This window comes from Alosa alosa, chromosome 1 (assembly GCF_017589495.1).
Source record: "Alosa alosa isolate M-15738 ecotype Scorff River chromosome 1, AALO_Geno_1.1, whole genome shotgun sequence".
Lineage (NCBI taxonomy): Eukaryota > Metazoa > Chordata > Actinopteri > Clupeiformes > Clupeidae > Alosa > Alosa alosa.
Window position 1 is genome coordinate 39,625,525 of NC_063189.1, and position 23,736 is coordinate 39,649,260.

General features: G+C 40.8%; 1 protein-coding gene across 2 annotated transcripts; it reads right to left on the reverse strand.

Moving 5' to 3' along the window:
- Nucleotides 1-7,061: 7,061 nt before the first annotated feature.
- Nucleotides 7,062-19,775, reverse strand: LOC125298957 (SLAM family member 5-like). 2 transcript variants are annotated; one of them, XM_048249953.1, is made up of 11 exons: nt 19,693-19,775; nt 17,274-17,343; nt 15,267-15,584; nt 14,521-14,775; nt 14,107-14,229; nt 13,405-13,424; nt 11,575-11,646; nt 11,237-11,326; nt 11,056-11,094; nt 10,561-10,692; nt 7,062-7,408 (listed from the first exon to the last, which is right to left on the reverse strand). In XM_048249953.1, exons 2-11 carry the CDS (start codon nt 17,320-17,322, stop codon nt 7,361-7,363), a joined length of 1,146 nt encoding a protein of 381 aa, XP_048105910.1. In that variant the 5' UTR covers nt 17,323-17,343; nt 19,693-19,775; the 3' UTR covers nt 7,062-7,360. The 2 variants fall into 2 exon arrangements, with proteins under 2 accessions (XP_048105910.1, XP_048105901.1); XM_048249944.1 differs by lacking the exon at nt 19,693-19,775 and adding an exon at nt 18,447-18,548.
- Nucleotides 19,776-23,736: the final 3,961 nt, after the last annotated feature.

Here is a 23,736-nt window from a genome sequence, read left to right on the forward strand (position 1 = left end):
ACAGCAATAAGTATTGAACACGTCAACATTTTTTTCAGTAAGTAAATATACTTCCAGTGAGGCCATTCGCATGACATTTTCACACGACAATAGTAGTACTGTCTAACTGTATAACAGATATTCCACACATTTAAAAAAATCCAAACATTAAAGCCCATAAGTACAATTATGTGTAATAAAGTGGAATGAAACAGGAAAAAAGTATTGAACATGCTATTAAAAAGCAATACACCAAGGCAAGGAATGAGCTGGAGTCTATAAGTAGTTAGACACTAATTATCCCTCCTATCTGTGCAAATTTATATAAAATGGGTTAGAATATATTGATGGGCTATGAAAAGGTTTTTCATTAGCAAGATGTCACACAAAAACATTTCATAATAGATAAAAGCAAAGAGCTCCCAAAGAGCTTTGCAACCTTATTGTTGCAAACCATATCAATGGAACTGGTTGCAGATGCATTTCAAAACATCAGAATCTTCCAGTAATCAGCATTGGGGGCATTATTTGCAAGTGGAAATATCGGGCCATTGTCATTGGGATTGGGGTAGTTTATTGAAAGGGGGGTGACATAAGGGGTGCTTAATGTGTGTTTCACAATTTGCTGTGTTGACAATATTGTGTGCTTGATAGGACACCAGTAGACTGTATTTGCTTGTGGGAGTTGATCTTGTGCTTGATGCCATTCACTTGTGTGATTACGATGTGCACTTGAAGTAATTGATTGTCCTATTGTCCTGACGCCAACTACAATGATCTAGCCTATGTGAGAAAACCCCTTCATTCTCAGCTGAACTGCATTGCCTGTCTCAGACCCTGCCTTCCTGGACTAATTGAATAGACTATTTAAGACTGATGATATGAGGGTAATGGAGTTTATTTGTGTCCAAGAGATGTAAGACAAATAGATACAAGAACTCTTTTATACCCATTGTCGCCAGTTTTTTCGCCACTTTCACTTGATTGTTTTACATGCACTTTTTATTATATTCTTATTATGTTTTGTTTTTATTATGTTTTTATGTCCACTGTTGTCGGTGAGCCCTCATGTCGTTTTACGTCTATTGTATTATGTCTGCCAGATCTAGGCTACTTAGCCTACTTTAGCCCAAGTTTTTGTGGCAAAGCATGTTTATAATCCAACGCTATCATGGCAAAGCATGTTCATAATTCGGTTTTGAGATCCTAACAAATTCCTGCATGGCATCCAATTCAAGGCTCACATTGCATCCACATTGCATCCCCCATGTTCAACAAAGAAACACCTTTTGCCTTTACTTTGTTCATGGCAATGCAGTAAAAAGTTGTTGTAGAGAATCATCATGAGTGCACAAACAGGCTAACCCGCAAACTCGGGTCAAGTCAGGTCAGATCAGTTCGTGTCAGATATGGAGCGCAGAAAGGTAATCACTAAATAAAAAAAATGCCATTTACTTCTGTAAGGCGCACAACACATACAGTATGTCTGTAAATTGCTCAGTCCCAGAATCCCCCTCCACCATGTTTCTTATATTGTCAGATTCATGACAGTCTGGTCTACACATGAAAGTCATGTCCAGCTGGCAGCTTGCTGTGGTGAGATACATTTCAAAATGTAAGGATTGTAGCCTATAATACGTTGTTGTCTTTGTATTATTTAAAAAATCAAATCAATGCAAGTATTAATATATGAAATGGTGGCAGATCTGGGTATCCTAGACTGTGCTGAAAAAATATAGCATGTGTAAATGGCACTTACAATGACCAGGATTAATGCTTATAACTAAAGGTAGTGAAAATACCCTTAAAACAGTCTATGGTTCTAAGGGTTAAGGTATACATACAACGGATTCTCTTAAAAGATTATTTGAGATATGTCTCCGAAAAAAGCATATAAAGAAATTGGAACTCATACAGAACTCTGCTGCTAAACTATTAACTAAGACCTAGAAGAGAGAGCACATCACGATCATCATGATTATGCTTTATCATACCGGACACATAATCATCCCACCTTCTGTAACCTTCACCTCAGGTGCTTTAAACACCATGTCCTTCTCTCCACACCTGACTGTCATATGCATTTGTCATTGTTTATAGACCTTACTATCCATTATTGACCCTAGGCAGATGGGTCAGGCCCTTGAGTCGTGGATCTGCTCGAGGTTTCTTCCTATATGTATCTCCAATTCTAGGGAGTTTTTCCTCGCCCCTGTTACCCATGGGCCTTCCTTCCTTTTCTCCCTCTTTTCTTTTTCTCTGATTGCCTACATTCTGTAAAGCGCCATGATACATGTGTAATGTTTTGGCGCTATATAAGCACAATAAATTGAAATTGAATCACCCCTGTGTTAGCTGAACTGCACTGGCTCCCTGTTTCCTATAGAATTGATTTTAAGGTTATGTTACTTACAAAGCTCGGAATGGCATAGATAGCACCTTCATATATCTCTGACCTTTTAATATCTTATCAACCACAAAGGAAACTTAGATCTTCCAATGCAAATCTTTTAATTGTACCCAAAGTGCTCCACAAGCAAAGTGGAGAAGCTGCTTTTATCCAAGCACCAAACCCTGCCTGTGACATCAAACAGGTGAGTTCAGTGAATATCTTTAAAAAAAAGACCTGGAAACATGCGTGTATATGACAGCTTTTAGTTAATTCGTTTTATCTTGTAGACTATTTTTTCAGATTATTTTGCATTTGACTGCTGCTATTAAAGCTGCAGCCAGAAGCAGATGGGCTCCCCCTATTAAGTCAGGTTCTGCCCAAAGTTTCTTCCTGGGATATGGGAGTTTTTCCTTGCCACCGTTGCCATATGGCGTGCTTGTAGGGGTTGCCCGTTTTCCGGACGTTGTGTTCCTTAAACGTCTGTATAGTACCGCAACAACTTGCTGTGTTAGCCTCAAAATTCAAGTCAAGTCAAGTCAAGTCGGCTTTTATTGTCAATTTCTTTACATGCACTGGTCATACAAAGAATTGAAATTTCGTTTCTTACTTTCCCATGCAGACATAGACATGCTTTAAATACAGACATAGACATACTATAGACATAGCCATAGACAATAAACATTAAATTAAAGTGCAAGACTGAAATATAGAACATGTATGTATCAAAATAGAAATATAGGACATATATATAAAAAAAAATAGAGGTAGTTGTGTTGTATATTTATATAGTCTTAACAGTTACATGAAGTTTAAACTTGTGCTTGTGTGACCTGTATATTTACATTGATATGCAGTATGCAGTAATTTCAAGTATATCAGGCTTGATGTGAAGCAGCAACACGTTAGGCCTGCGCAGTCACAGTGCAGTTCCACAGGGCGGTGTTGGGGGGGGGGGTTAGGGTAGACAGGATCCTAGTTTCCCTAGGTTCCTGGCTGGCTGGTGGGGGGGGGGCTGTCAGTGATGGGAGAGTGGGTAGAGTGTTCAGCATCCTGATTGCTTGGTGGATGAAGCTACTTGCCAGTCTGGTGGTGCGGGAGCGGAGGCTCCTGTACCGCTTTCCAGAGGGCAGGAGGCTGAACAGTTTGTGTGCAGGGTGGGTTGTATCCTTGACAATCATTAGTGCTTTGCGGGTGAGGCGGGTGGTGTAAATGTCCTGCAGGGAGGGGAGTGGTGCTCCAATGATCCTCTTAGCTGTGTTAACAGTGCGCTGGAGGGTCTTCCTGTTCTGATCTGTGCAGCTTCCGCCCACACTGTGATGCTGCTGGAGACGATGCTCTCGATGGTCCCTCTGTAGAATGTAGTCATGACAGGAGGCGTGGCACTTGCCTTCTTCAATTTGGCGCAAGAAGTAGAGGCTGCTGGGCTTTCTTCACCAGTGATGCTGTGTTGGTGGTCCAGGAGAGGTCGCCGCTGATGTGCACCCCAGAAATGTTGTGCTGCTCACTCTCTCCACAGCATCTCCGTCGATGGACAGTGGTGGCAGTTGTTTGTGGCCTCTCTGAAAGTTGACAACAATCTCCTTGGTCTTGCTGACATTTAGCAGGAGGTTGTTGTCTTTGCACCATTTAGCCAGCAGGTCTACTTCTTCTCTGTAGTGAGCCTCATCGCCCTTAGTGATGAGGCCCACCAGTGTTGTGTCGTCCATAAACTTCACCAGATGGTTGGAGCTGTGAGTGGTTGTACAGTCATGTGTTAGCAGTGTGAAGAGCAGGGGGCTGAGCACACACCCTTGAGGGGCCCCCGTGCTCAGGGTCAGAGTGCTTGAAGTGTTGTCCCCGACACGTACTGCTTGTGGTCTCTGCAACAGGAAGTCCAGCAGCCAGTTGCAGAGGGAGGTACTGAATCCTAGCTTGTCCAGTTTGCTGATGAGTTGTTGTGGTATTATGGTATTGAATGCTGAACTGAAGTCTATGAACAGCATTCTCACATATGAGTCTTTATTGTCTAAGTGGGTGAGGGCTGGATGGAGGGCAGAGCAGATTGCATCCTCCGTGGATCGTTTGGCTCGGGTATGCAAACTGGAAGGGGTCCAGGGTGGGGGTAGGGTGGCTTTGATGTGTGACATGACTAGCCGTTCAAGCACTTCATGATTATGGGCGTGGAGTGCTACAGGACGGTAGTCATTGAAGCATGATGGTGATGATTTCTTTGGCACGGGTATGATGGTGGCAGTTTTGAAAAGTGATGGGATGACTGCTTGCTCCAGAGAGGTGTTGAAAATGTCTGTAAAAACATCCTTCAGCTCTTCTGCACAGTCCTTCAACACTGGCCCTGGTATGTTGTCTGGGCCTGCTGCTTTGGCGTGGGTTAATGGTGGCTAGTGTCCTCTTCACGCTGGCAGAGGACAGGTACAGGGGTTGGTGGGGGGGAGGTGGGGTTTTCTGTGGGTGAGTGTCATTTTGTGCTTCAAAACGGGCTAAAAACTGTTCAGGTCATTTAGCAGAGAGGTGTTGTTCTCACAGCTCCGCGGGCGCAGGCTTGTAGTCAGTGATGGCCTGTATGCCCTGCCATAGACTCTGTGCATCTCTGCTGTCTTTGAAGTGTGTTGTTATTTTGTCTGTGTAATCCTTTTTGCCTTCCTGATGCCCTGGGACAGGTTAGCCCCTCGCTGTTCTTAGGCCAGCTACATCTCCAGCTCTGAAGGCTTTGTCTCTGGCCCTCAGCAGTCTGTGGGCGCCTCCTGTCAGCCATGGCTTCTGGTTGGCCCGAGTGGTGATGTGTTTTATTTCTGTAACATCATCGATGCATTTGGTGATGTAGGTCACAGTGTCTGTGTATTCCTCAATGTCAATGTGGTTGTTGTGGGTGGCAGCTGTTTTGAAGATATCCCAGTCTGTTGTTTCAAAGCAGTCCTGAAGTTGTGAGACGGCCCCTCCGCCACATTCTCACCTCCTTCAGAACCGGTTTGGTGACTTTTTTGCTCTTTGTCTGTATCGGGGCAGCAGCAGGATGCTAATGTGGTCTGATTGCCCGATGTGGGGGAGGGGTTTGGCTTTGTAGGCTTCTTTCTGTGGGGTGTAAACAAGGTCCAGGGTGTTTTGTCCTCTTGTTGGGAAGTTTACATGTTGGTGAAATTTGGGTAGTACAGTTTTGAGATTGGCGTGATTGAAGTCTCCAGCGATGATTGTGAAGGCATCCGGGTGTTCACTTTGTTGTTCACTGACGGCCCGATACAGCTCATTCAGTGCCATGCTCCTGTCACTGTTTTTGTTGCTGGGGGTCATAAGACTCAGGGTCCTGTCGTGCACCCGCCGCAAGGTGGCACAAAGCCTGACGCAAGGCTTATTCTTATCTTACACTCAATAAAGTAAGGATTTTTTGCCATGTGCTCCACTTTTATTAAACCTTGTGCCCATGGGTGAAGCAATTAACAACATACGGTCACAATCTTACACCCTTTAAAAATCATTACGCCACCAAGAAAAACCTGCTCCCGTATTCACAAAGCATTTTATATTACCACTAGGAGTACCAGTGCAACAAGGCGTTCCTAAGTTTCTTAATCAGTTCTCAAAAGGTATTATTATTATTTTCTTCTCTATTATTGTGTTAAAAGGGTCCAAAATGTAAATGTAAAACACTTGAGCTGCATTCTGTGTATGAATGGTGCTATACAAATAAAGCTTATTATTATTATCATTATTATGTAGAAAAGTAAACTATTTCAAAGGCCTACACACAGAGAAGAGACAATCAACATCCAAATAAGTTTATAATTAGTAAGAATGTAAAGTATTTCAAATTATATAGTACAGTATATTTTCTTTGCACACACCATAAAAACATCAAACATCGGAACACAAAAATATATACACAAGAAATCAACTGATATTAACCTGCTCAAGCATTTGTTTGTAAAAACAGAAAATGACAATGACAATGAAAAATGAAGATAAAATAAAAACATAAAAATAGACAATTGATTCTATATTTACATAACTAATACACAAATCCGACGAGCGTTCTGTGTAGGCTGCCATCTTTTGGCGACGCCATTACTGTGCTGTTACTGGTATGTAAACAAACCTCCGCACCCACGATGACAGCTACAGCCAGGCAGTATGGCTTGTTGGGTTGATGATGTTAGACAGTGGCCTCCAGTCACAGACAAGCGATCTTACAGATTATGTATGAAAATAGCTTAGAGTATAGAATGGGAAATAAAGACATAATTGGCACTAGGTTGATATTATATCTAAGTTACTTAACTACTGTAGCTAGCTAACGTTACCAATAACTATGCTAGCTAGGCTAGCTAACGAGGAAACTATAAAAATATCTGTCCATAGAAATAACAACAAGAACAAGAACAAGAAATAAATAAATGGATATCAAATAAACAAATTCATGTTTTTCATTTGTGACCATTGTTTATCTAATTTTCACACTTCAAAAGGAAAGAGTAAGGTACAGCTAACTGCTATCTGTGCAAACCGTATGGTAGGCTACCAGACAGGGGCAGTCGACCCGGGGTATTTTGTGTATCACACATTGTTTTTTCTTCCAACCGGTAATTTTATTGCTGCTATTGGAACAATTGAAAACGGAACATGTTTTCCCACTCGACATTATAAAAGAAGTATTGAGACAGTCAGAATTATGGCTGTTATCCCAGTGGATCTTAACAAATCCAATAGAAGGCACTGGCGCAACGCTACCCAGCAACAGCTCAGTAATGGCGCCCGCTTACTTCCAGTAGTTTCGCCGGATTCGTGTATTCACAGCATAATATAGGTGTGGTGGAGGATCTTGAACCCGTCGTTAAGAATCTGTGTGGATAATGGTTTCTGCTAAATACTAGGTACTTGACTTAATAAAATCCTTGTGCTGTCTCATGTCTCTTTTGAAACGACTGAGTAAGTGTACACTTGTGTCATTGATGAGGAGACTGGCCCAGGCTGTGTGGTCTCCAGGGCTGTGATGGTCCTTCAGTAGATGGAGGTAGGACTTTTAACTTGATCGAAGTCCAGCTCTTTCTAGAATAGCAAAAAGAAACAAGAAACTCTTGACACCACGTCCTGTCAAGGGAAACTAGACCTATTCCCCTCTGCTTGTGTAAAGACGTACTCCCACAGTGGGATATAAGGCCATTGTAAGCCATGCATAAGACTCAGGGTCCTGTCGTGCACCCACCGCAAGGTGGCACAAAGCCTGACGCAAGGCTTATTCTTATCTTACACTCAATAAAGTAAGGATTTTTTGCCATGTGCTCCACTTTTATTAAACCTTGCGCCCATGGGTGAAGCAATTAACAACATACGGTCACTATCTTACACCCTTTAAAAATCATTACGCCACCAAGAAAAACCTGCTCCCGTATTCACAAAGCATTTTATATTACCACTAGGAGTACCAGTGCAACAAGGCGTTCCTAAGTTTCTTAATCAGTCATGGGTGTGTTTTGGGCGTAACATCATTTAAAGCAATGAGAATGACATCGGTCATTCCCTTTAACAGCAAGCAGTGAAACTTTAAACAGCGCATCAGTATTTTGATAGTCAGCGGTGCATTTGAAGAAACCTGCTTACATGCGAGACCGTATGGAACAGTTATTCCACTGAACCATGGTTTACTAAAACCTAGCAGAGTATAGCCTACACGCATTTGCACTCATCTATTATTTGAACTCATTGGCAAAGTGAAACTAACTTCACCGTGGTGTCAGTCAACGATAAAACAGTTATACACAGTTAATTACTTACGTCTTAAAGAGACGGGCATGGCGAAAAACTAGAGTCTACGATAGGATTAAGCTTTGCGTTGTGATGATTATAGACTTTCCGCCAGGTTTTGCGTCACGGAAATTTTTGCGAGATCTTGACTTTCTTTTGCGAGATATTGAGTTTGTTTTGCGAGATCTCGAGTTTCTTTTGCGAGATCTTGACTTTCTTTTGTGAGATCTTGAGTTTCTTTTGCGAGATATTGACTTTCTTTTGAGAGATCGAGTTTCTTTTGCGAGATCTTGACTTTCTTTTGCGAGTCTCGCAAATCCATCAATGCATATGAGAACCACTAAAAATGTTCCGGAAAGCTTTAGCCACTGGAATTAGGTTGCAGTTCCTTATTTTGGCATCTGCGTTGGTCTGAGGTTGCGTTCAACACTGACTGACAAGCCAACCTAGTCAGGGTGTGATTTGTGAAAAAGGCCGAAGGGGGGATGTGTCATCGCTCCTACACATCACTCCATCCTAAACCTCGATTTCAATAGTCAATTTGATTTTAGAGGCTTTAAAAATGTGAAGTTTTGTTTCCCTTTCTTTAACTTGTTTAGCTGTATTCTCCAGTGCAGTGAACAAGCCGCTGCATTCTGCAGTGAGTCAAGACCAGAAGTTAACGTTACCTCACACGCACAGTAATAGTCTTTTGATTTTAGACAGGGCCGGTCCTACGTTATTCTGGGGCGGGAGCAACACGCCTACCTAACCGCGAACAGCCATTATGGCCTAGGTATACGCGACGCAGCACAGGCGAAGCACAGGCTACCAGGAGAAACATCAACCAATTCAGATCAATTAGTTAAAATAATATAGATCAACCATACAATTGCAAGTGACCATGCCACAGCGGGCTACTGTATTAATGTCATCATTGTCCTACCGTCTCCTCGAACTCGTCTGTTGCCCGAACGTGAAGCCAAGAACCATAGGCCTGCCTTCTTTGCATTCTCTCCCTCCTTTTTTGTATTTTCCATCCTCTGTTTATGTTCTTTTTTTGCGCAAGTTTAAAATGTTTAGCCGCATAGCCATGTCATGTCATGAATGTAACATGCCTATGAAAAGGCTTTGAAGTTGTCCAATATGGTCAATCTATTGTCTCAATTGTGTTTCATGTGACGCACCGAAGCTACATTCATGCATTGTTTTGCTCCAGTTGAAAATGTTTCTGCTGTTTCTTCCCATTTGAACATTTCTGGCTACACTACCGAGAACAGAATCTCTTAATCTCACATCTTGACACTTGCAGTCAGATGGGCTAACGTAGCCTACTACTCCCCACGGGGGAGGGGTAACTTTTGATACATTTTTAAAAATAAATCATTATCAGCCAATAGGGAAACTGCCAGAAACAACAAGAAACAACGCTTTAAGCTGGTAAGTGAGACACATCAATGAATGCACTTCATGCAGAATCACCACAGAAAGCGTTTATTTGATTATTTATTTTTCTCAAACTCAAACTCAAACTCAAGATCTCGCAAAAGAAACTCGAGATCTCGCAAAAGAAAGCCAATATCTCGCAAAAGAAACTTGAGATCTCGCAAAACAAACTGAAGATCTCGCAAAAACAAACTCAAGATCTCGCAAACCTAGTCAGTGTTTGTCCCAAGTACATACAGTAGCTTCTTTTTTTTTTTTTTCATGTCACCTCCCGGGCTCCGTACTACAGTACTCTATATGGTTAGGCCAAATTGCTTGTATGAGAAAAAAAAATCCCAAGCAGCTTCCAGCCATTACTTTGAGAACTGTTCTTAATACAAGCACCCTGCACTGGTAGGCAAGTAGAGAAAACATTTCGGCCTACACACATTTTTATCAAATTTCATTGTTTGAATGGCTACTTTGGCGTGGACCTAAGCTAAAAAAATGCATAAATTAGGCTACCGATGATGGCAAGAAAAATAATCATGTTATTGAATTCTGACTAAACAAGTCCTCACGAGGATTATCAAGTATCTAGTTGTTTTTTAAAGGCAGTCGTTGGAATCCACTTCGTTGTAGGCTAAATACTGTAGACTATGATTATTTGCAGCTCTGCAGGTTGAGGATTTACTCGCAGACGTGCACACACATATCGTAATTTCCCAACTATTAGCAGCGGCTTATACATTAATTTTGCAAAATTTCTTCACACGGGGGCAGTTAATATGGTATTAATATGGTTTTGTTTCTTTTAACTTGCATAAAACACTGTACTGCGGCTTATATCACATAATACACAGGAAATGACTGTATCAAATGTAGCCTATTTTGTGCCTCTACCGTTAATAACACCACATGAACTAACAGCCAGCCATGCATATCTTGAGAGATTTCTTTGTTTTCATTTTCTAATGCTCTGTAATTTCACAACATCCTCATCAATGATTATCAGTTGAGTGACGGAAGTCAATTTGTATTCACCATCATACCTTAACCAAAGAGGACGTAGCCCTAGGCGTAGAGAGGTTTTGCTTCTTCGGTTCTGATCCCTGTGAGAGGTTAACCACAGTAAAAGAGGATTTGTTCTGAGAGGGACTTTGGTCCTTCCTTGATCTCGAGCTCTGGACACAGAATGAGGGAAATTAATTTCACGAACATTAAGAACAGCTACTGGTTTCACAAAAATCATCTGCCCTGATCTGATGTCATAGTTTTACAAGGCATCTGTTCTCTGGGCCAAAATGCAATGTGCGGGCCATGGCCACGGACGCCCCTATGGATAAGAGGTCAGTTTAGACCTACTAGTAAAATGGAGGAGTATAGGGAAGTGGTGGGAGGGTTTAAAGTCCTTCTCACACATGACCTCCATGCAACTAGGTCCGGATCTCAAACAGAGTCTAGCAATGTTTAGTAAACATCATTGAAGACTGAAGGGCATCATCATGTCCTCAAACTTCAATTAGGATTGGGATTATTAATCTCACCAGTGTCTTCTGTCTAGCCAAGGACTCACTGCTTTCGCTCTGGGCACAGAATTTGGGAAATGGAATTGTTATTATGGCAACAACAAAGGGTGTACACTAAACACAAATATTCCCTTGATATTTCATTAATTTGTCGGGCAATATCAATCTACCATTTTGTGTTCACTTTCATTATCCTTACACTAACAGAAGGTGTGGCCCTAGGCTTATAGAGGTTTCGCTGCTTCAGTTCTGATCCCGGGGTTTGGTTCTGGGGAAATCCAGGGGAAGCCTGCAAAGAGTGAACAGGTTAGCTTCACAATGTCAGTTACTATGATAACTCACTCAAAGTTTGAGGTAAGTTTCTTACTGGAACAGAAAGCCCAGGGATTCCCTCATCTCAGGTTTAACAAACTCAGATTTCTAACAAAACCAGCTTTTTGGAGTTCCCACACTCAGTCTGAGCAATTGTTTGTAATGTTTGAAATGTATCCACTACATAATATAGCACAAGTTGAAAAACAGAGAGAGAGGCTTCACCTTTCCACAAACAACTTCAGACTGCTCCTTGCCACCATTTGTCATTGGGAACATCTCAATGGGGATCATTTTCTAAAAGAAAAAACAGACGCCAGGTGAAGCATTCAGCATAGGGGTATGTATTTAGTTTAAGGATAATTCTGGTATTTAGCACTTTGAGTCCCTTTTCTGGTTTGTTTTGGATGAGCTAGAATGGTGGACACCGAAATTTTGACGACTGGTCCTGATTCGACTTTTCTGACTTGTTTTGAATCGCCTTTACTGCTTCAGAGTGGCTGCCTACAGGCATGCACAAACATGTCCTTAAAGGGAAACTTGACAGGATTTCCCCCTCTGCTGGAGAAATTGTGCATTATGCTATTTCAAACTGTGGAAAAAGGTAACGATAAAGCACATGGATTTGTTTACAAGCTAGCAAAACGGTTCGGCAGACAATGTGGATGTTACAAGGTAAGAAACACGATTTAAAAAACGAAGTTTCTTGTTTCTCACTTCTCTTTCGGGGACGGTAGTCTCAATGTTGCAAGGTTGGTTTTCCGCCTGGGGACGCTAGGGGCAGCGGGAAAAGTCACCATTTTCACCGGAACAGGTCATTTAACCATCCAAATGATTTCTAAACGGGTTTATTACGGTGAAATAGTTGCCAAGTTCCCCTTTAAAACAACCCTTAACGTTCGTTTTCAAAACTGTGCTAACTAACTCACCGAGTGGTTAGTGGTTTTCGTTGGTTATTGAAATCAAATATATCGGCGCAATGTATGATTTCCAGCCGTGTTATTTGCTATTGTGGAACTATTTTTTCAGACACCTCACAACCATGTATAAACTTCTGCTCAATATTTGAGCCTGAAGCATAGACGGTGGCGCAGTAATTCAATGTGCAATGAGTCTTCCAACAGAAATCAATGGGATTTTACAAAATGCCAAATAAAACACGACAGAAACTGTATTTCACTATGCTATCGTAACACCCCCAATTATCACCACTTTTGTTCGGAAATTCTAAAACAATTATGTTTTTTTAACACTTCAAAATAACATTTGCTAAATTAACCTTACATTTTTCAGTAGCCATAGGTGTGTAGATTTGAACAAAATCTGGTTTGGTTCTTAACAGGAGCATTTACTGCATTACTGAAATATCCGATTTTGTTTACCACGGTCGGAGTTATAGTGCTGGCCTGATGGTTGCCTATTTACGCCGTTTCAACGGCTCATGAACGGTTAGGCCGAGAATTCTCGTCATAAAATTAAAATTCCACTGGAGCTCCAAGCGGATGTATACACGCAGCCTTACAACACTGTTTACAGCTCTTCTAGTTTGCATTTCTTTAAGAATCCGCCGCCTTGGTTTGTATAGAAATGGATATTACCGTAAGTGACACATACACACAAGACGGCAGAAATACGGGACCGACGGTATTAGGGGGAGTTCCGATACTTGTTTTGGAACATTTAGAACACCACTAACCACTCGGTGACGAATGTTAACGAATGTTAAGGGTTGTTTTAAGGACATGTTTGTGCATGCCTGTAGGCAGCCACTCTGAAGTAGTCAAAGGCGATTCAAAACGAGTCAGAAAAGTCAAGACAGGCCCCATCGTCAAAATTTCGGTGTCCACCACTCTAGTTCATCCAAAACAAACCAGAAAAGGGACTCAAAGTGCTAAATACTGAAATTATCCTATAAGACAGCCAAAGCTCAACATAAATAATGTCAATATAACACACAATAATGACTGCAAACATAGTATTAGTGTAATTATTAGTGTACTGTAATTCTTACAGTGGAAATTAGTTAACTTGAAAATATTAAAAAGGCATACTGACCCTCTTTGCCTTGTTGGCTCCTGCAAATGAACAGACGAACGAACGATCATTAGTGAACAAAAACACAAACTACAGCAGAACAGGCTGCTCAGCACTTGTGGTTTAATTATGAAGCTATGCTCTGTTTGTTTCTCCACACACAGACATTGTCATAGTAAAACTACAGTAGATGCTTGAGAGAAACAATTGAAAAGTTTGGCATTCTAACAAATAACAGGTCTGATGATGACATCATTAATAATGTCTGTGGTCTTAAAGTTGGGTTTTCGATTAGGGTCAGGTAACGATCAGGGTTCATTGGGGCAGCCACTGGTTAGCACTCTGGACTTGTAACCGGAGGGTTGCCGGTTCGAGCCCCGACCAGTGGGCCGCGGCTGAAGTGCCCTTGAGCAAGGCACCTAACCCCTCACTGCTCCCCGAGCGCCACCATTGTAGCAGGCAGCTCACTGCGCCGGGATTAGTGTGTGCTTCACCTCACTGTGTGTTCACTGTGTGCTGTTTGTGTTTCACTAATTCACCGATTGGGTTAAATGCAGAGACCAAATTTCCCTCACGGGATCAAAAAAGTATATATACTTATACTTACTTATACATTAAGAGTAGATACAATTACTTTACAGGTCTGTTAAAATGATTAACCTACAGTGTCATAAATGATCCCATTGGCATTACATTACCCTGGTTATGGAAGTTGTACTGTACCTGTACATCGTTTGTGAAGGACACAAATTAGTAGCACTGCACAAATTACAAATGCCACTGACACTAATCCTCCAACAACAGCAGTATTGATCGTTGCATTCTGTTTGTCAAAAAAATGTTGCGCTGTAGAAACAGAAAAATTTACTTATTCCATTCTCCTTCCGACTAACATGAAGCCATCATCTGACTATTATTGAGTCTCAAGAACCACGGAAAAAAACATAATAATTGTTAATTTAGCACATTTATAGGTACAGTGTGTGTGTATTTGTGTATGCATCTGTGCGTTCACATTAGAGAGAGATTAAAATAAATGTTTTTTATGTTAAAGAGGATTGCTTAAGACATTGCCAATAAAACACACAGGATTTTTCTAGGTAGTTATCATCAGAAAGATCAATTAATGTTTCCTACCTTGCGAACACACTCTTTCAAAGTCCACTGTGGCTTGACTCCAACTGACTGGGTTGCTATGGTTGCAGATGATGTCACCATCTCTAATAAGGATGGCAGGGCTTGAGGACATAGTCAGTTCCTTCTGTGTGCAGGTGCTACTGTTACAGGTGGAGGTCAGAGAAAGGTCACCAGCTGTACAGGTCACCGTCACATTACAGATGTCACCACTGGAAAGGGCAGTCTCCACAGCCAATACAGGGGCAGAAACTTGCTCTACAAAAACACACACACACAAACATCTTTACACACTACAGTATTTAAGAGAAAACACAGAAACCCCAAACCAAATATATATAACAAAACTTACTGTAGAACAGCTGTGCTAATTCTGGGGTGCAGGACTCCTGTGTCTTATATAAGTCTTTATACTCTTTTGATCCCGTGAGGGAAATTTGGTCTCTGCATTTATTCCAATCCGTGAATTAGTGAAACATACTCAGCACACAGTGAACACACAGTGAGGTGAAGCACACACTAATCCCGGCGCAGTGAGCTGCCTGCAACAACAGCGGCGCTGTTGTGAGGGGTTAGGTGCCTTGCTCAAGGGAACTTCAGGGTCAGGGTTCGAACCGGCAACCCTCCGGTTACAAGTCCGAAGCGCTAACCAGTAGGCCACGGCTGCCCCATATCCCTATATATTTTAGATGGAAGCATGAAGCTCAGTCACTATGTTAATAAAAGTGTTATTTTCCATGGTAACTCACCGTAAACAGAGAGCTTGTATTCAACAACAGTCTTTTTTCCTTCTGCATTTATCTCTCCTCTGTAGAGTCCGCTGTCAGTCTTCTGCGGGTTCTTCAGCTCCAGAGAGAACGTGGTGCTGTCAAATTCTACTCTACCCTTATAAAAGCCTAGGACTCTTAGCTGGCGAGATTTAGGATGGTGTGGATAATATCTAACAACATCTCTTGTTTGATTAAATATCCAGACAGCATCATCTGGGTCCAGGTTGACACGTTTGTGCAAGGTCAGGATGACAGAGTTTCCCTCTTGAGCAAACACTGACTCCGGTGCACTAGTCACTGTGGAAACAGAATGGTAAACAGTGTAAGAGAGAGTAAGGAGACAGTAAGAGAGGGTAACTAGCCAAGTGAAATCACAAATGACTGAATTACATTAAGACTGCACTTAACATAAACATTAGGGTTGGGCGATATATATCGTCTGCGATAATATCGTGATTGTTGTTTTAACGATGTGCAAATTGACATTATCGAGTATTTAAATTTCTTCTGGGGAAAAAACATTCGAAATCACGCATTGAAACGCCATGCATTCACTAAATCCAGGAGGTGTATGCGGGAGAAGCCCCTGGCTGCAGCAGAGAATGATCACTAGTGGGTCTACATTGTCACACACACGCCTAATGTTTATTTTGTGCAGCGAGATGTACGTAGGCTACTTGGGATTTTGTGCGGCTACTTCTGTTCAAGTAGCATTGATGGGACAGTAACGTCCTACACAGAGAAAACATTAGCCTTTGAGTATTTAAATAGTCAGTTGTAAACAAAGAACTCTTCTCATGTAGACCTTACCATTGTGTAAATCGACTGAAGTTCGCTCTACATATCTGTTTATCGATTATGCTAACCGTTAGCATCTCTATGGGATTTCTCATATACATTAGCCATAAGCTAACGCATTCGTTTCTGTTCTGTAACTAGGAAGCCTACATGATTGCTCTTAAACAATACCTCGAAGGAAATAACTGAGATGTACTCTGTTGGTCTGCTTAGTTTTACAGTGAATCCTAAGTAAAGGTTTTTGAAAGGAACATCAGCTTCAGACTTTCACTTGGGAAACTGTTAGGCCTATTCATCTTCTCTAATGTAGACCATGTCATTGCCACACACACAAGTAGGGGCAAAATTGGAAATGTGTCATAGAGTCACAATGCATTGGTTGATTTGGTTAAAAACTCACAGGTTAGGTTATTGGTTATTATTGTAGCCTATATTCATAAATAATGAGCTGTAAAGTAACTCAGACTTTTACAAATTTATTTTAAAGGATATCGACTAATTATCGTTATCGTCAAATTCACAAAAAATATTGAGATATTATTTTTTGTCCTTATCGCCCACCCCTAATAAACATACACACGTTTTACATTATTATACTTATTTAAAAGTGTCAAATTGCCAATGGCAAATTTCTCCTCATGATCAGTGATCATCTCATTGTCCATTATTTTTGTTCAGTCAAAAAACCAAAAGTATTTAAGTCCTAAATTCTAAATTCAAAAACAAAGCAGCTTGGATTGAGCTGTACACTATTCCCATCAATAAACACATTGATTCAGGGGCACAAAAGGGAGGGGTGGAATGGGCAAAAGTATTGGAATACTTTTATATTTTATATTGGAACCTCTTAATCGCTGAGTTCATGTGTTTCATTTAGACCTTTGCCACAGGTGTATAACATCAAGCACCTAGTAATGCAGTCTGCATTCCCAAACATTTGTGGAAGAATGGGTTGAGCTCAAAAATCTTGAGAAAAGAGAACAGTGGAGTAGCATTGCTGTCCTACTGTATGCCTATAGATTTAGAATGGGATGTCATAAAAGTCCCTGTAGGTGTACTGGGCAATTGCCATAATTAAGGCAGAATTATCAGTAATAAGTAATTTACCGGTAAGTCACTTTGTCTGATAACTTTGAGTAAACAGCTGATTTTGAAGCATTTGATTTTGTGTCCAGGCATGATACCAACCTGTGTGAAGGATGGCCATGTAGAGAAGCAGAATCCACTTTGCATCCATTTCTGTACTTTCAAGAAGTTTCTGTGAACACAAAGACAGACTGATGACACCAGAGGTGACACGTTCCCTTTGGTAAAGGCCTTGGGCCCCAAACCAATGGCCCTCATGTAGTTCTTGAGCTTGGTTGATACCATCTGAGCAATCATTTTTGTAGTGATTTTCGTCAAGTTGTATCTCTTCACTTTTGTATAAGGTATTGTATTGTATGCTGTACTGTCCTATATGAAGAGTTCAGACGCAAAACCCTCTAAATCCGCCTGACCACGTTTCTTTTAAATGAGCATTTAAAATCAGGCTCCTATAGGTTTTTGCCTATAAATCGATATTTCAGACCAGGAGTGGTATTTAGTGGGTTTTGAAGTTAAATTATTTGACTAACGTATACTATGTGTGGAGAGCATCCACTCACCATCTTTATCTAATTTTTGACGTACTGTAGGTGGCATTTAGAGGCTTTTGCACCTGAACCCTTCATATGTCTGTATTGTGTACTAGGGCTGTTTTTCCCTTTCTATTTCATTATTGCATGTAGGCTACTTTAAGACTTTCGCTAAAAGCAGACACTAGATTGATACGGTAGTTTACAAACTAACAGACTACTCAAATCTCACAGAATTAAACATAGCCCCTGCACCCCCCGACCAGCCTAGGGATAGACATAAATGTATCTATGGATATATGAAATGATATCATAATTATTAGGCCATTGTTGTTGTTGTACACATGTGCACGGCATATCAATGTTGTCAGCTTTCCACAGCTATATGCTCACAAAAGAGTTTTCAGTGAAGAGATGCACATCAGAGGACTAATTGAAAATGACAAATTCGACTGTTTCATGGAACATATTATGTTCATTTTGAATTTGGTACCAGCTACACATTTCAAAAAAAGTTGGGACGGGGATAACAAAATGCTGTAAAAGTTGTGTAATGATAAAGAAAACAAAAGGAGGAATGTTTCACAACTAAGTAGGGTAACTGGCAACATGATTGGGTAGGAAAAGAGCATCCCAGTAGTGAACTAGCTTGCAGAAAACCACTATTTCAACTATTTTATTATACCACAAATAAGTTTGCTGTTGCACTAGGCCTAGTTAATAGAAACAGCTGTTTTCCTGAGACCTTTTCATCGGACTCCGCTTTTCCTGACAGCGGTCCTGTGAGACCTGACTCCTTTTCATCTGATGTCTGAGACATGTGTAATTCCGTAAGCTTGACAGCGGTTTTCGTGAGACCTGAAGCCTTTTCATCTGATGTTCTGACAGCTGAGGATGTCCTAAAATGTACACCGGAACGGAGAGAATATACGCGGTGGAAAATATGCTGAATGAATGAATAACATATTAAATAATAAGCTTTATTTGTATAGCACCTTTCATACACAGAATGCAGCTCAAAGTGCTTTACATTTGAAGCATGTAACACAATAATAGTCAGTCAGTCATTATCAGTCACTTTTCTTTGCTGTTTATGATCTACTCAGCAACATATCAAAAATATAGAAAATGACGTCATCAGACTGGCAGCCTTAACCCTCTTATCAGTAAATAGCTTTATATTGTACAGCATTGTTATTCCTTAATTGCCCTACATTATGTTACCACCACAACTTAAATATAGTTAGTTAGTTGGTTTGATAGGCCTATCGGTCATGATTAGCCTCGTTGACACCAGACCCTTAACTGAGTGGATCTGGAAAAGGATTTTACGCGTCGCGAATGGAAAGCCTGGTGTAGCCCTGTTAGGCCGACGATTAGCAGTGGAATTAAACTTAAATTGGTAGTAGACCTACATTAAATTCTTACCAAATCGTTTAAAAAGTCTAGCAATCTTGTAAACGGGTGTTTTAAATGCAGTTATTTAGTCAGTTCGAAAGAAATACACGTCCATGCCGTGTTTTTGGGACATTGGAAGTGGGCTTCAAATGGCCTCTTGGCGAGACGGACCTGCAGAGCAAATGCCACATTTGCCGAAAGTTCGTATGAGTAGGCTATAATTCCCAGGCTAGGTTATGATCAATCGTGCTACAAATGATCAGACAGAAGCATCGGACATGAACTCATCGATTCCGTGGAGCAATAGTGCTAACGTGTATTACTGATATGATTTCCATATCATGGGGAAAACACAGAATAAGCGCAACAATAGCTGAAAACAATAGGCTAGAACAGCATGACATTGATTGATTTTATTCGACCCTTTTCAAAATATGATACAGTTTTTGCACCATACATTAAAAAACATGAGGTGACATGTCTTTTGAAATAGTCGCTCAAGAGTCCTTGCACCCAAATCAGTCAGATTCCTAAACAAATCAAGAAAATGTAGGCTAGGCTACGCTTAGCCTATTCATTTTTAGGTTACTCACCTTGTCTGGATTTGAAATGTGCCGCGCTTTGGCATTACAAGTTAATACAAGTCAATAGGCTAACCGTAATTCATTGCACTGCGACTATTGGTAGGCTACCTTCAAATGAGGCGGAGCCTCACTTTCACTTTCACTTTTAGAAGTCAATCTTCCAGTAAAAGAAAACCCTTTACGCGGCGTCTTTTGAATCTGCATCTTTTGAATTGGTTCGTCCACATGATCTCCAGCCCCACCCCCCATTTATATTCAAACTGATCGGTTAGGCCTATCATTTTCATATAGAAAACGTCCAGTGTCTTCAATATTTGCCTTTTGCAATAATACAATAATACACGTAGCCTGTAGCCTACAATATTGCAATAAAAAGAGTATCCTAATAATAATTTTGCACGGTTAGGGCAAGATAGCCCGCTGCAAATTCAAAGAACCTTTTGGGAACTGTGCATATGAAATAGCCCACTTGATACTTGACATTGTGCATTGCCAGTGTCATTTGTGGTGTGCTGAGGAGGCAGATTAAGAAGAGGGATGCAGCGTGACTGGACAGGCTGGCGAGGAAAGCTGTTGTTGCTCTATTGTTGACACTGAGCTGGAGTCCTTAACATCAATGGGGGAGGAAAGGTCCCTGAACAAGATGCTGTTAATCATGGACAACAACAGCCACCTTTTACACAGCACATTCACCAGACAAGTATATTGATTGTCAGACTCCCGTCGCTATCATGCTCAATGAACAGGCTGAGGAAGGCTTTTGGTTTGTTCCCCAGGCCATACAGCTGTTCAACTCCTCAAAGAAGTGGCAGGGAGCAATTGACAATTGGACATTAGACCAACCCACATTCAGACTGTTGTATTTGTATAGTTACTTTTATATTGCTATGTAGTTGTTCTGTTCTTTAACTGGTAATCTCCATAGACTCCATAGCCATAGACTGTACAAATATGCTCACTGCATTACTTCCTCTTGTGCATGCTGCATCACAGTGAATTTGAAATCTGGTGGGTAGACTATCATCTCACAATTGCATATCTTCTTTAAGAACAGGCCTTTTTGTCTTTTTCCTCCAAAATTGCACTGTGCCTAATTCAAAGGACACTGCTGTGGTCAAAAACTCTCCATGCACACTCAGGTGTGAGAAATCACTGCAGGTTTATTCACAATACCGGGAGCAATTCACTGGCAACAGCATGTTCCAGTAACACTACTCAAAGTTCTCTAGGGTGAGTCTTTATCGTATACACATTGTGGTAATACAAATAACATGAGTACAATGGTCTTTTCCAAAACTAACCATACATGCAGAAATATAACAATACACATGCACTTCTTGGACATAGCATGTGATCCATACATCATACGCAAGTCATGTGGCTACTCCAAGTAAGATAATTGGTCAATACAATACATATACTGTACATCCTTCAGCATTTTCTTGCCATAGTCCATTTCCTGTCGGATATTCCTGACATCACTGCCTCAGGCAGAATACCCTTAACTCACAAAAGGGGTCGCATGACCTATATTAGAAAGTTGTGACACGGAGAGAACAAATGACAGACAAAGCAAAGTTGATGCACAGTATTGAATGTATAGAAAAGAATACACATAATATATGAAAATGTATTGTTTATCACCTCTTATGTAATAAGATTTGTTTAGTAATCCAAAATTTCTACCACACTGTTCTCACCTCTTTTGGGGCCTAGTCTACCATCAAGTGCTTGACCTCTTTAGAAAGCTGAGACCCTGTAGTTTCTTAGGAAACAATCAGAATAGCGTGTGTGAAGTACTGGCACAGACTTACAGAGGCTAGAATATTGTTTTTTTCTTTCTGCCGGATAACAAGCATCTCTGAACTGACCACATTTCAGCCCTCTAGGTCACTTGATAGGACTTTAGAAACACAATTAAGCCCTAGCACCAGGTGAAGCTGTGTGCAAAAGTAGATCAATAAATAATGAAAAATTAGTACTTTAGATCATTATTTGCCAAGGTATGCTCATGCGTTTTGTAAAATGCCCCATAAAAACTCCCCACAGGACTTTTGGTTACTCAAAATGCATACTGACAATAAAAGCCTTACTGTTTTGGTCCTTTGTTAAAATATAATGTTATATTTTGGTTGAAGGCAACACAAAGGACACACATAATAGACTACACTGCCTTCAAAATTCAGCAAAACAATGATATCCTAGAAGGCATCATCAATGATCCTTGATTATTACACGGCTCTTCAGAGTGCTGCAGAATGTTCCATTCACATGAATGGGCCTTCCCAACGTTCGGGCCTATGTTAAATCTACATAAATCACCGGCAAACCATTTAATCACCGCTGTCAATGGCAACGGGTTTTGTGCTTCTGATTAATGTCTTTTATATCAATACGCAAGGACTGGAACTTCATTCAAACGTGAAAGCAGACAGTTGATCAGCTGTGTTCTAAAGAATTTATCATCTTAATTCATGTAGCCTAATGAAGGCTTTTAGAAAGAGTTTGACAGCAGTCAGTGTCGAGTTTTGTTTTAAGGATAACACAGCAGGTTTAAACATTTGAAAATGGTTAACAAATCAAAAAGTAATTCAATGTAATAAGTTACATTACTTTAATAAAGTTATTGAAATATTCCACTTTTATTACATTTTAAATAGAGTAACTTGTGATCGTAATCTATTACATTTCAAAAGTAACCTTCCCAACACTGCTATCTATACAGTAGGTGACACAGTAGTTCTCACTGTCCAAATAGGATGCCTCTCTGTCACCTCGCTGGGAGAGCAGCATGTCTGTATATCCTGTGAAAGTATATTTGATGTTTAAATTAACGTATTACTGTAAATAAAAGAAACGTTGCTGAAAGTTGTTCCAGTTCCAGTGTGTGTTTTTGTGTATAGCCTCTTGCCTTCATAATTACACTGTGTCTATCAGCCATCAAAGGTGCTCCTTCTATAACATCATAAACAAAAAATTATAAACCCCATCGTTTTCAGAGTCTATTATAATTTATAAACTTTCTGTTACCTCTTCTCCAGTCGTTTGACCCAGCAGCACACTCCAGCTATAACTATGGTAACACAAAGGCCTCCTACAGCAATCCAGATCCACACAGAGAGGGCACTTGGGCCTGAGAGAATAGGTAGAATAAAGTTTTTATTCACATTGTGTTTTATTCACATTGGAAATTGTTTTAACACAAAACAATTTCCTCTATCCTGGGACAATGTCAAACAAATTATGGTTCCAAGGTTTAAATAAATCTTGTGCCTAGTGAATGTTTTTCATTTTCATTGGCAGCATGACTAGAGTGACTTGAGGGCCAGCTGTGGCCTACTGGTTAGCGCTTCGGACTTGTAACCGGAGGGTTTGCCGGTTCAAATCCCGACCAGTAGGCACGGCTGAAGTGCCCTTGAGGAAGGCACCTAACCCCTCACTGCTCCCCGAGTGCCGCTGTTGTTGCAGGCAGCTCACTGCGCCGGTATTAGTGTGTGCTTCACCTCACTGTGTGTTCACTGTGTGCTGAGTGTGTTTCACTAATTCACGGATTGGGATAAATGCAGAGACCAAATTTCCCTCACGGGATTAAAAGAGTATATACTTTACTATACTATACTATACTATGCCTGACTGATTTGTCATGGTTATAGATCATGTGTCACATAAAGGTAAATGTATGTTTCTTACATTGTTTACGTCGGCATTGAGCCTCAGTTTCCACTGTGGCATGTTTCCAACCGACAGAATTACTATGGTTGCAGACAATGATACCATCTCTAATAAAGATGGCAAGGCTTGAAGACGCAGTCAATTCCTTCTGTATGCAGGTGCTGCTGTTACAGATGGAGGTCAGAGAGAGGTCACCAGCTGTACATGTCACCGTCATGTTACAGAGGTCACCACTGGACAGGACAGGCCCCACAGTCAAGATGGGGGCAGATACTTGTTCTGCAAACACACACACACACACACACATTTTAACATGACTCATTATTAAACTGACAACTTTTACATCCCCACCCACCCACACAAACACACACACACACACAC